The sequence below is a fragment of the Bactrocera tryoni genome, chromosome 4 (genome assembly GCF_016617805.1).
Source record: "Bactrocera tryoni isolate S06 chromosome 4, CSIRO_BtryS06_freeze2, whole genome shotgun sequence".
NCBI lineage: Eukaryota > Metazoa > Arthropoda > Insecta > Diptera > Tephritidae > Bactrocera > Bactrocera tryoni.
The window spans coordinates 30,557,735-30,570,470 of record NC_052502.1 but is presented as its reverse complement, the minus strand read 5'-3'; the positions used below and the strand labels follow the sequence as shown (position 1 = coordinate 30,570,470).

General features: G+C 32.4%; 2 protein-coding genes across 6 annotated transcripts; both read left to right on the top strand.

Annotated features, from left to right (window-relative positions):
- Nucleotides 1–2,794: 2,794 nt before the first annotated feature.
- On the top strand, nt 2,795–3,388 carry LOC120775845. Its single transcript, XM_040106212.1, has one exon. The coding sequence runs from the start codon at nt 2,879–2,881 to the stop codon at nt 3,368–3,370; it is 492 nt and encodes a 163-aa protein (XP_039962146.1). The 5' UTR covers nt 2,795–2,878; the 3' UTR covers nt 3,371–3,388.
- Nucleotides 3,389–3,957: 569 nt separating this feature from the next.
- On the top strand, nt 3,958–11,276 carry LOC120775418 (PXMP2/4 family protein 4-like). 5 transcript variants are annotated; one of them, XM_040105597.1, is made up of 5 exons: nt 3,958–4,068; nt 8,824–8,993; nt 9,062–9,195; nt 9,298–9,429; nt 10,794–11,057. In XM_040105597.1, the coding sequence occupies exons 2-5, from the start codon at nt 8,846–8,848 to the stop codon at nt 11,055–11,057; spliced, it is 678 nt and encodes a 225-aa protein (XP_039961531.1). In that variant the 5' UTR covers nt 3,958–4,068; nt 8,824–8,845. The 5 variants fall into 5 exon arrangements, with proteins under 5 accessions (XP_039961531.1, XP_039961530.1, XP_039961532.1 ...); XM_040105596.1 differs by having other exon boundaries at nt 3,958–4,123; XM_040105598.1 differs by lacking the exon at nt 3,958–4,068 and adding an exon at nt 4,168–4,452.
- Nucleotides 11,277–12,736: the final 1,460 nt, after the last annotated feature.

The window sequence follows — 12,736 nt, the reverse complement described above, 5'->3', positions numbered from 1 at the left end:
TACATATTCACAATTTGCTTTCCATTTAGCCAAATTAATATTATATTTACTGATTGTTTTTTTTTCACTTCTGCAAATTTACGGCTGTAAGCACAATATATTAATTTCGTTTACTGTTATTTATTTAAGATATTTACTCCTTGAACATAAACTTAATTGGCGAGCAAAAGCTTCACCCGCGATTCTTATCAACCCATTAGATTTCACCGGTAAGTCAGCGCTTATCACTAGTAAATATGATCATACGCACATGCATATACATACATACATATGTATATGTAAAAAGCAGATAAACTTCGTCACCGCAAAACAAAATTCAGTAGATAGTACTTCATAAATTAACAAGCTGTACATACAAGTATATCGTGCACGTAAGTATAAAGTTTTCTAGTACTAATATTTCCACGATTCCATACACAAACGAGCGGTTTACTAATTGTCACACTATTGAATTCTTATCGACGTCGGCATTGATTGTCCACACGTACTATTTTAACTTCGTGCACATACATACGAAATAAATGAACGAACTTGTAAACAAACAATAACACTTATACAAGAGCATGTATGAACCTGCATACCAATGAAAACAATATACCGCTAAAGCAAATACACTTTTTTACCACTGGCTGTATAATAATAAAAACACATACACACCAACAAAAAAATTGCGATTACATACACCTGTGTATTTTTAATTCTTACTTAATTTATAATAATCTATGCCACGCTAGCTTACTTATTTCAAACACATCGTTTTATACTTGGACAATGCGTAAAAATATTTTCAATAAATGTGTAAATTTATTCACTTATAGTTTACCGTTGCTCTTATTCGTTGCGAATACGCTTAATTAAAAGGCACAATTTTCAGCATTGAAAAAAGTAAATTATGTATTTAAAACAATTTGAATATCATTCCGTTTCTTATTCGAATTTCGTTATATTTATAACTCGTTACGTTTAGACGCGTTTGGAAACACTCAATTTTTGTATTATTTTTAATAATTCTAATAAAAACATACTTCGTTTTAACACACATAAACGACGCGTATGCGCGCACCCATCTAATACCGGCGTTTCACAAAATACAACTGAAGAAAATTTACAATTTTTGTTCGTCCATACCGAATTGTGCGCTAACGGAGGTTGCATGTTGTATGCAACACGTTTGTAGGAAAAAGTGTTAATGCAACAGAAAATGTTAAGTTATGTTTTCTTAACAGAGAATGTTATCATTGTCTGTTACGATTAACTGTCCTTTTTAACAGCATAACGGTATATACATATGTATTAGGGCTTTCAAAATTATTCGAATAACCCGAACCCTTGAGTACAAATTGAGATACCTTGATGAAACTTGGTATGCGGGTTCCTTAGTACAAAAAGAATTACGAGTGCATAAAAACTGAGCAGTAAATTAAGATATAAAACTGTAATTCGACACAGAGGGCACAAGGGACAACTGTGGCTAAAAATTTTTGAAAAAGTGTGCGCTTATCCTCTAATAAATTTAGTGTACATATCTCCTAAACTACTAAAGCTGCAACAACCAAATTTGCTGAGTGCAAATATTATAAAAAATCCTATCGACAGTATGAAAATGTATGAAATCGGAAGATATCACCGCTCACTCCTCATATAACGGTACTGTTCAAAACTACTAAAAACGTAATAAATCAGTAACTCATTACGCCAGAGACATTAAATTTTACCACCAAGATGCTATAAGAAAGCTTTATGGAAGCGGGTGTGAAAATCGAACGATAGGTGTTGCAACTTTTTGGTAAAATTTCATATCTCGGGACTCGGCCGATCGATTTTGACAAAATTTAGTACGTGGCATTCTCCTCATATTTCTATATCACAGTACTCAAATGGACAGAATCGGACAACGCGCTTCAGATCTTCAGCTTTTAATACACAAACCAAGAAGAAATTAATATAACGGGATAAAACTTTGCACGAATAATGGCATTAGTGTGTGCCTCCCTGTGACCCTGTGAACAATTGTTTGAGTCCTGTGTATCAAAACTGGGTTGAATCGGGTCAATATCGTATACCGTATACCTAATATAAAGAACCTTTCACTTTTTAATTTTGCATGCAATAGACAGGAATTTCCAAAGCTGCTCTAATACCTTGAATAACGGTTTATATTTGCTTCTCACGTAGTGTTGGATGTCTTACATATAGATTGCAAGGAATTATGGATTAGCTCAATAATATACTGATATAAAATTATCGAAAAAGTTACAGGAAGAAGAATAACAAGAAGCATACCAGGAGCTGTGTAGAGTGTTTTCAGAGGCAACAGTTTGACGAAAGCGAACAGCCTTAATTCCTTGACGCTATCTGACTTAAAATTAGTTGTGAATAAAAGTTGAGTTAAAATTAAAATACACTTATTTATCATATACACTTCTATTATTTTGAACATAACTGTATATATGTAAGTAGATTCATATATTAACATAATTAAACAATTTGCATATTTTATATTTTTATGCAGTTATTAGTTTACTTTCTACGAAAATTTTAAATTTTTTCGAATATATGTACATATATTTATAGCAGAATATTTTACCCAAAACAAACAACATTAAAATTAAAAGTTATTACCTAAATTTTACAAATTATTTTCTACACAAAATAAAAAAAATAATCATAATTCAAATCATGCACACAATTTATTCACAGTGTACTCACCTGTTGCTAAGTGTCAAAAAAATCCGATTGACATTTTAATAAATTCGAGTCAAATTGAAAATTTCCAAAAAACCTATAACGAAATATAATTTGCAATTTTCAAACGACTGTAAAAAGTATTTCATAAAGAAAAGCATCTAATTTATTGCAACAAATTAACCACTTACCGATGGGTGCAGGAAATTCCACGCCACAAACGGCGCACATCATCAATCCAGTGCGTGCCAGCGCCATACACGTCACACCAAGCGTTATAAATCGCCTGGAAAGTGCCAAGCAACAAATTGCCGAAGTTGCAGTGCCGGCACCAACAAAAGACGAACCCATACATTGTGCACGCTGTTGCACCTGTGGCTTCTTCAAGGGCAAAGACAAAGAGGCCAGCTTGTTGGCGATGAAATCAAATGAATTGCAGGAAGCGCAATATGTGAAAACTTTGGAGAAATTGGAAGCCATGCTGGGCAAACCCGTACGCTTTGCTGCAGTGCACAGCGAGAACCTGAAGAAATTGGAGCACAAACTATTGAAATGCTATGCAGATAACCCACGCCAGCCGCTGGTGTGTGCCGATGCAGCGAAGGAATATCAGAATTTCGTTTTTAAGCAACAATTCGTTTCGATACTTAATGCTAAACATATCACAACACCGAAATACGAATAAACTTGTATTTTCACTTAATTATACATCACTTAATGACCGATTTACCGAATTGAATTGTTTTGCTACGGAATAAACGCACTTATACGCGGAAATCACAGTTTTAGGCGCGACCAACTGACTTTTCTTACTTATGCGATGACGGATGTGAAAGGTGCAGTGGCGTTCAAACTGTGCTGTGCTTTATTTACCACGGCTGTCAAAATGCAAAGTTTAGTCAATTCAATTTTTGAAATTTTTCATTTCATTTTTTATTATATTTTACGTGAGTATTAGTAGGGGATGGATGAAATTAACGCATATAATTTTTAATAACAATAAATCACTAGTAGGATAGCAAGCTCGAAGGGATCCAAATCCTTTGGCTTAAATTAATTATTTATTTCTTTATTTTTTTCTAGTATTAAATAAAAAATGCTTTTAGGAGTGAGCTTTCTCAGCATTTGTGAGTATTACTCTCATCAACTAACGAATTACACATACACGTATATGCTTGTAGTAAGCTCCCACGTTTATCAATGAAAATTGCGAACAAATTTTGCTAAAATACATTCACTTTCAAGAATAATTCTCTCAGTAATAATCCAGCGCGGGCGTTGAGCACTTGTAAAATCTGCTGTGCGGGGAAAATCAAACTTATACTAATTGTAAAAATAAGTAGTGTTAAGAAAGTGAAGTCTGATTAAATATTGCTTAGTGAGGCAAGTGAAAAAACCGTCGACGGTAACAAAGCTGGACAGTTTCTAAAAATAGAATGTAAGAATTGATTTATGAAAAGTCTATAGTTCGCAACAATTGTACATACAATCTATGTATAAATGTTTGAGAGGGTAGTTGAAATTCTTGTGGTGTGATTTCCGATGCTTCGTCGGTGTGCGATGACGCGGAGAAGGCAAATGAATATGTGCGTCAGCTGGTGCGTGGCGGCGTCGCTCGTCATCAACTGCGGGGATCAAGTGTTGTTGGCTGTGTGTGTGTGTGCGTTTGTCACGCGAATATTATGTAAATCAGCTGGTTTAAGTGCTGCTCTTGCGTTCCATATAATACTGCCTTATGAAATGCTGACTTATGACTTGAAATTACAGGCATGTGAATGAGCGATTTGTTATTTAGAAATTATATTTATTTCTCGTGTTTATTTCTTACGCTAATGTCATTTCTAAAGAAACAATTCAAATTGCATGGCGATTTGTCGTATAATAAAGGTTTTAAAATTGCATGTGACAGATCAAATTACAATTATATGATAGTAATCATGATTTACATTGCATTTTAAATACAGATACATACATATGTACATATGTTTATATGCATTTAAATTTTTATGTATGTTTATTGAGAATCATGCTTGGCTTTAGTTTGGAGATAAAGTCTTGTGACAAAATCTTAATCAGCGTTATCATAACACGTAAAGATTATAGGGTAGCGCATTATTGAAAGCGCGAAATTGCCAGCTGATGAAATTTGTTTCGGATTGTATACTGAAATTGCGCGCGCAAAACGTATTAATACCTTTTTTTTGACGGGTGATCCAAGTAGAGGTTTTTTAAAGCCTTTTTTGACAGATCACGCATACTCACGTCGAGCTGTCCTGTTATTTTTGTTCAGTATTGTTTAACATTTCATCATGGAAAGACTCTGTGTTTTTTTCTTTAAAAAAATAAGGAACCTCGGATCTGCTTCTAGAATGATTCAAATTTATTTATGCTCGGGTGAAGTTTGTTCTTCATTTGTCAATTAGTGTATGTTTGGTAGCTGTTTGTTTACGGTGCAAATCGTTTGTCTGGCGATTTTTATTGCAGATAAAAATTGAATAACATGTGTGCTCGAAAATTTATAATTCGAATATAATCACGGCTCCAGAATTATTTAAAATGTGTGTGTGAAGGTCGCAAAGTAGCTCCTTGACAAATTAGCTGAGGATCTTACATTGGGCAATCGCCTAATTACTAGTGACATGATGTGGGTTTATGAATAGATGTCGAAATTGTCCAATAAGTCAGCGAATGGCACTCTAAAAATTAATCGAAAGCGAAAGAAGAAACAAAAATTGAAGACGCTGAAAGCCATCCTAGTCGACGCTAATAATAAGTGTGTGGAAATTTGGATTAAGCGTTGGCCTGCTTGTATGGTTTTAAAAAAGCTTATTTTAAAGCCGATAAATACTAAACAACTTAAAAGCTAAAAAATCTCCTAGTATTTACGGTATTAAGAGTAATTGTCTGAAATCTCTACTCAATAAAAATGCTTGTTTACGGTAGATAAGGCAATTATATAAAAACTCTTATTATTATTGAAATTATTAGTCAATATTAGTCGACACCACTTTTTTATACTTGTCAGCGATATACATATGTATATATAGCGAATATGTGTAAAACATTGAAACCGCGAAATTATCATCTGATCAAATTTGACTCGCAAAACGAATAAATCAATTTTTTTCCTAGATTATTATATCCTATTTTAATGTTTGAGTGAAGTTTGATCTCCATATGTCGATTAGTTTTGTTTTTGAGCTGTTTGTTTACGATGCCAACAGTTTGTTTGGCGATTTCGACCATAGAAAAAAACTAAGAATAATGAGTTTACTTGAAATTTTGTGTTTCCAATGAAAACACGGCGACTGAAGTTTTTGAGTAAGTGACGATAAAATTTAAAAAGTGAGAGAAACAGTGCTTGAAAATCGCCATGTTGGAATCAGAGGGATAGCAGAGGACATGAACATCTCTTATGGATCGATGGAACACATTTTGGTTAATGTTTTGGGTATGAAAAGTGGTAGATGGTCATATCAAAAGACCTGAATATTCTGCAGACGTCAAATAGAGGTCGGCAAAGAGGATTTTGACAAAGATGCTGGGGATATTCATCAAGCACATCATTACTCTTAACGAGGCGTGGATATTAATATGACGTCAAAACTGTCCATCTTGCAAATGGCGCTCCAAAAATGAAACGAAACCAAATTCGCTGAAGGCACTGAAGGCATGTTTGTATTGACTCAGTAGCCTCTTTTGAAGGCGATAATAAAGATTTTTTATTAAAATACGTGTTTTTTTGTCAGTGCAGGTCATCCTTGGACAAATTAGACGTAATATTGTGCAATATTAAACAAATGAGTCGCAATTGATGCGGAAGCCTAATAAATGCTTCGTATTTGTAAACAAAAACGTTGCTAACATAATTGATTAAGTAATAATTAATTAATTGAATCACTGAATAACTATTAATTAATTACACAACAATTAATTAGTAGATTACTCACTGATAAAACTTTCAAGAATTTCCAAACCATTTTTTAATATTTCCATTTAGAAGTATAAAGAGTCGCTTTATAAATTCAAGTTTTCATTGATATTTGCTGATCCAAACTATTTCATACAGCTTTTGTTTACATTTCGTACTTGCAATTGTACTTATATAGATTCTTATATACTTTAGTATATATGCAATGTACACATACATATATTTTCCTATAGTGACGAGGAGAAACATAGGAACTTACTTGAATATATACAACAAAATAAAAGCTTTCAAATGCCAAGTTCAATGTCTCTCGCACATGTGCTTTACCTCTCTTAGTTGTTTTTTACGCATATATACAAATGTATGTATGTATGTATACATAAATATGCACGTAAGCGCAAGTGTTTCTAACCACAAGTGCATTTCCTGAAACAAATAAAATTTCGCTTTCACCCGGCTGTCAGTTGAAGAGTGTTGGATTTAATATATAAGTGTTCAATTTGGGGTAGATTATAATAGTATTTAAGGTGTAGATTTATATAGTATTTAAATTTGATCAACCTCAAAGGCTCTCTAGAAGATATTGTTCGTACAATGACCTGCAATCGAAAAAATCACCAAAATTACGAAAATGACGGAGTTAAAAAAATGTTCGACCTTTTCAAAAATTTACAGAATGTGAAGAAAAAATTTAATACTAACCGCATCATTAAAATTTTGTTTTGGAAAAAACGCTTAAGAGTTTTCTGGGTTTCCTCGGGTAAAAAACAGCCTCTTTTCATTTGCATTTTTTCTCATATAAAAAATGAATATGAATATTTTATTAGTATTTTTTATTGATTCAAACATACACTATTAACAAAGAAATTCTGAAATTTTTGAAAAAAAATATTTTAAACTCGGCCATTGTGACGCCATTTCCGGTGACCCCTCTGTAAAAAGATGTGCACGTGTTGGTAGGATAACTCCTTACAGGATCATCTAAAGTCAAAAAAAAAAGGCATGTTTTAGTTAAAACCTTGACTTAGAACTTGGACGAAGGACAAACACTGAAAATTGAATTTTTGGTAGACATTTTTACAAACAAAATAATAATTTCGCTTCATTTTTTTCAAATAGTTGTAATCGAAAAAAATCCTTCGTCCAAACCTTTAAGAATTGTATCTCATAGACCAATGTAAAATTTCAAGAAGATCGGGTGAGTATGTAGTTCTCGAGAAACCTTGCCAACTGACTTCAAAAACATGGTTTTGAGACAAACGCGCTTAAAGACGGCGCACTTAGCCTAACTAGCCTCGTGCGCACAAGTTCTCAAGGCTATATCTCCGAAACAATTACTCTGATCAACTTGAAAACTTAACACATTATTCTGTTGTAGGTGGTGTTGTAGAATTTAATAAGACAATAAAAAAATCTTTTTTTTCGAAACCCGTAAACCCATGCAACTTCTTAAAGAATAACCTGATTAAATTTTTGAACTGAACCACTACACTTTAGAAACCTGTAACTCAAAAAATAGTTGAAAAATTCAATCAAAATTTTTGTATAAAATTTTTAAAGGTATAGACTATCGAAATATGCCAAAAATATAAAATTTATTTTTTTCAAAATTTCACGCTAGGTGAGCCCCTTGAAATTGTATGGATGTGGAATAAGAGATACTTCGCTCGGTTTTATAACATTATATATAGACTAATTAGGTGACTAGTTCTGAATTTCTACGATATGCATGCAACAAACGTAAATATGTATGTATTTCTATAGGAGTGCCTATTTCCACTTTTTTCAATTTTTTTATTACAGATATAGAGTAATAATAAGCTTGCTCGCATGCATGCCATTCTACACACGAAACTGCAATAAATTATGAATGCGATTGTTAGCAAGCAAAATTTCTAAAGTATTCTAGCTATATATTGATGTTTGTCTTTCAGCCAAAACCCAAATTCGATATACATTTTCAAGTTCGTACACGTATTTCCATAATGAATCAAGAATTTTGCTCATTTGAACTCATGATTCTGAAAGCGTATTGCCTACTTTTAGGCGCCGACGCAATTCCGACAAGATCACTATGGTGATAATGTTGTATAAATATATATTTTTTTAAGAATTAAATATTCTATAATTATTCTTTAATATTATATTTTATTATTAAATTTAATTTTCCATAATTATTCTTAAATATTATATTTTCTTTTTTATAGATAAAATAAATTCATAGTAAAAATGGTCGCCACATTTACCCTAAAGTTCCTAAAGTCACAATGGCGCAGTTTTGCCAATGCCCACCCTTTGGCTAGGGGTGTCATTTCGTATGCAGTAATATGGCCCACAAGCAGTCTCATACAACAAACAATTGAGGGTAGAGATCTCAGTAAGTCAAACGCATTAAGAAAAATTATAATAATATATAAATAAATAATAAATTTTATTTCCATAAAGAAACTTACGATTGGATGCGTTGTCTGCGGTATGGTGTGTTCGGCGCGCTATATGTGGCGCCTACACTATATGGTTGGGTGCGTCTAAGCTCTGTCATGTGGCCGCAAATGAATTTACGAGTTGGTATTACAAAAGTAAGTACTCAATATTGCTTTTATTTTAGGATTTACAATCTTTGTACGATTTATATATATTTCAATTTTTTTATTCGAGTATACATATTTTTCTTATAACAGGCTGCCGTCGAACAGATCTCATATGGCCCCTTCGCTGGTACCAGCTTCTTCTTTCTTATGAGCTTAATGGAAGGACGTAGCGTTGAAGAGGCTGTGCAAGAGGTCAAAGATAAATTCCCAAAAGCATTCGAGGTATGTACATACATACATATATACTTATAACCCCTTAATCCACTAGCAAGTCAAAAAAACGCTTTTTTTGCGAATTTTTTTGAAAAAGGTATGAATAAATAAGTTATTATTAAATAAATAAATAAAAGCAATGCATATTTACAGAATGATATGTATTTTAATAAACGGCGATTAATTTTGATACATTTTTAATACCCTTGATCTTGTGGCCAATCTCCAGGATAACCTCCGAAAAAAAATGTTTGTCTGTGAGGAAGTTTCTTTTGCTTAAAATTATTTCAAATCCGTAGCCAAACGAAAAAAATAATCGATTATTACAAAAGCCAAGTATAATAATCGAAGAACTAGTCAATATTTTGATTTTTTGTAAAGTCATTGATTCCCAAAAAATAAGTCGCTTATTTTGTGAAACAATTTACACTTCTTAGTAATTCCAAAAATCGTAATTTTTATCAAAAATCTTATTCTTTCGATCGTTATCTGACAAATATATCTAAATGTACTGTGTATCTAAGAAGCTCGTGTGAAAATTTCAATAAGTTCGGTGAAATTTTTTTCCTCAGACTCTGAAACGTGCATTTTTTTCTCCAAATGAGTTTAACATTTAAATTAAAAAATTATAAATACGCTCATGTTTCTGAAACTATTTTCCGGAACAACTTTAAGTTTTCGAAAAATACTTTCAAATATTCTACATATTGGATAGTCGAAAAAGTCTTTTCGTATTTCTATTCAAACTTCAACTTATTTTTTTTTTATATTTATACTAATAAATAAATAAATAAACAAATATGTATCATTTTGGTCGACCGCTTGCTGCCATTTTTTCCACCAGAGGCATCATTCCATCAGTGTAAAACTTTCATCAGTGTAAATCGAAATTTCGAACTTTCCGTAACGAAAGCGAGCGAGCCATTGCAATGGTTGTTGTGCTACTCGAACTGTTACAGCATCGTCTCAGTAAACTTCACAAATTTCATTGGTGGCTTGCGTGGCATTCTTCCCTTTTTTAAATAAAAATTTAGAAATATAGCGAATTTTTATATTATTTTACAAATTTTTGAACAGCTGTAATTATTTTTTTTTAATTTCCCCGAATTTATTTATTTTTTGATTAAATGAAGCTCAAAATCTCACCTTTCCAACACTATATGTTATGACACAATGTGATTGGTAGCACTGGAGATATACGACTGCAACAACATCTATTAACAAAATACGAAGAGACTTTTTCGACTACCCACTATTTCCATATATAAGCAAAAAAATATTTTTTTTTAATTCATAAGTGGCTATAACCCCTTAAACATGCATATGTATGTAGTTTTATTACTTATTATTTGGTGTTTTTTTTCTTCCTGCAGGTTGGCATTTGCATCTGGCCTGTCATTCAGACAATAAATTTCTCCATGGTACCTGAGCAACATCGTGTCGTTTTCGTTAGTATCTGCAGTTTGGCTTGGACCACATTTCTAGCTTATATGCATACAAAACATGTAGATGAAGAAGAAAAGGAGACACCCAGCAACGAAACGAGGCTTTCACAGCAAGCACCGTTGACACAAACAATGGCAACAACAACTAATGAGAGCTTAGTTGTCAAAGTCAAACGTGCACTTGCCCTTTAAATACATTTCAAGTGTGTTAGCGGTATTTAACTGCAGAAGGAATGGGAAAACCAATATGTGATTAAAAAATAGTTCAATTGATATTACATAATATTAATAATACAAAGACCTTGTTAGCTAGTTTTATGCGTACTATAAGTATTACGATATCGACACCCATTTAGACGAATTTAATGCAAATAAATAAATAAATGTGCATTTATTTTGAAGATCATAATATGATTGCCTGTTATTAAACAACCTGTAACTAGAGAATACAACAAATAAATTATTTATTTCAGCAAAACAGATTTTCTTTATACAACACCTGTAGTTTAATTGAGAATTTGTTAGTTGAGCCATTGAAAATGAAGCAGAGTTTGCGCTGTCGATTGCCACGGTTTAATGATTTAAATTAAATGTGAAGTGTGCCGCCGCTCCTCCGTTGATTAGTCACCCCAAACTAATACAATAATCATCGGCAATAATTCGGCAACAACGAGTGCCGGCAATGAGAGATCGTGAACGTGAAAAGAGAGTACTCAAGTGTTAGCGTTCACGTGTTTTCAGTGAAATGGACAATATCACACAACAGCGGAGTGATCGTGTTTTGTATACAAGATAATGGTTATTTACGATCTTCCTTTTCCTGTTCGAAAAACTGCGCTAAAGCCCATGAAAAATAATTAGCCTTAAAGGTATATACATACTTATGTACATATACTCAAATCTCTAACGGAATTATTTGCATATTTTTAATTCTATTTATTCCGCAGATTTAGCAGAAATTAATAAATCCCATTAGACATGTTCATGTATGCGTGCAGCTCTTTCTTTTCCCGGTAATCACTGCTGTTTAATAAATAAACACGCAATTCTGATATGTCTTTATTAACACTTCGAAAAAAACTGATAAAATTTAGTAGTAGGAATTTTTTAGTGGAAGTTTTTTTAAACACATTTACTTTGGGAAAGTTTTCTGTCAGAAGTTAAAAAGATAAAAGGTATATATTTCGTGGTTAAAAGCGCTGTGGTGAAACAAGAGTCATTGATATGATTTTTGTATCACATAGCACTTGTCTTTAAATCTTCTTTTGTCATTTTTGTGTTGGCTCTCATGCTTCAAGTCTAGTTTAATAAATTTCACATCTTTGAAAGGTCCTACTTGAGCCCTTTCTATAACATTATTCACGTTTGAAACTCGAAAATGTTTTCAGAAAAAGAAAATGAAAAAGAAAACATCCTTTGACATTTGTGGTATTCAACGCGCTAAGGTAAGATCTATGAAGGACATATTTCCTAAAACACTTAAAAAAAACTCCTTTACAATAAAGACTAATCAAAAAAATTGCGCAATTTAAGATCAGGCTTAATCATACTGCTTCTATAAAAGAAATGCTTTTATATGATAATCCTCTGACTCTCTAAAATTGCTGAACCTACTGAATTGAACTACCGCTTAATCTCTTTGAGCTCTCAAAAACATCCATAGGAATAGAAATATAACAGAATTAACCTTAAACTACTCTCTAAACCCCCGAACTAATAAAAATTGTTTAAAAATCCATAGTAAAAGATATATGTATAACATAAAACTTAAAGTGATATCCAAAATTATATTTTTTTGTTAAGAAATATTTCTTCTTAAGACTATCTTTTATTGGTTTTGAAACATATACGAAGTAAGTCAAATAAATTCG

Excerpts from the sequence above, each read along its gene's own strand:
- LOC120775845 (XM_040106212.1), top strand. The coding sequence starts at position 2,879 with ATGGGTGCAGGAAATTCCACGCCACAAACGGCGCACATCATCAATCCA.
- LOC120775418 (XM_040105600.1), top strand. The coding sequence starts at position 8,846 with ATGGTCGCCACATTTACCCTAAAGTTCCTAAAGTCACAATGGCGCAGT. Across the intron at positions 8,994-9,061 it reads AATTGAGGGTAGAGATCTCA|AAACTTACGATTGGATGCGT; the intron begins GTAAGTCAAACG and ends ATTTCCATAAAG. Across the intron at positions 9,430-10,793 it reads AATTCCCAAAAGCATTCGAG|GTTGGCATTTGCATCTGGCC; the intron begins GTATGTACATAC and ends TTCTTCCTGCAG.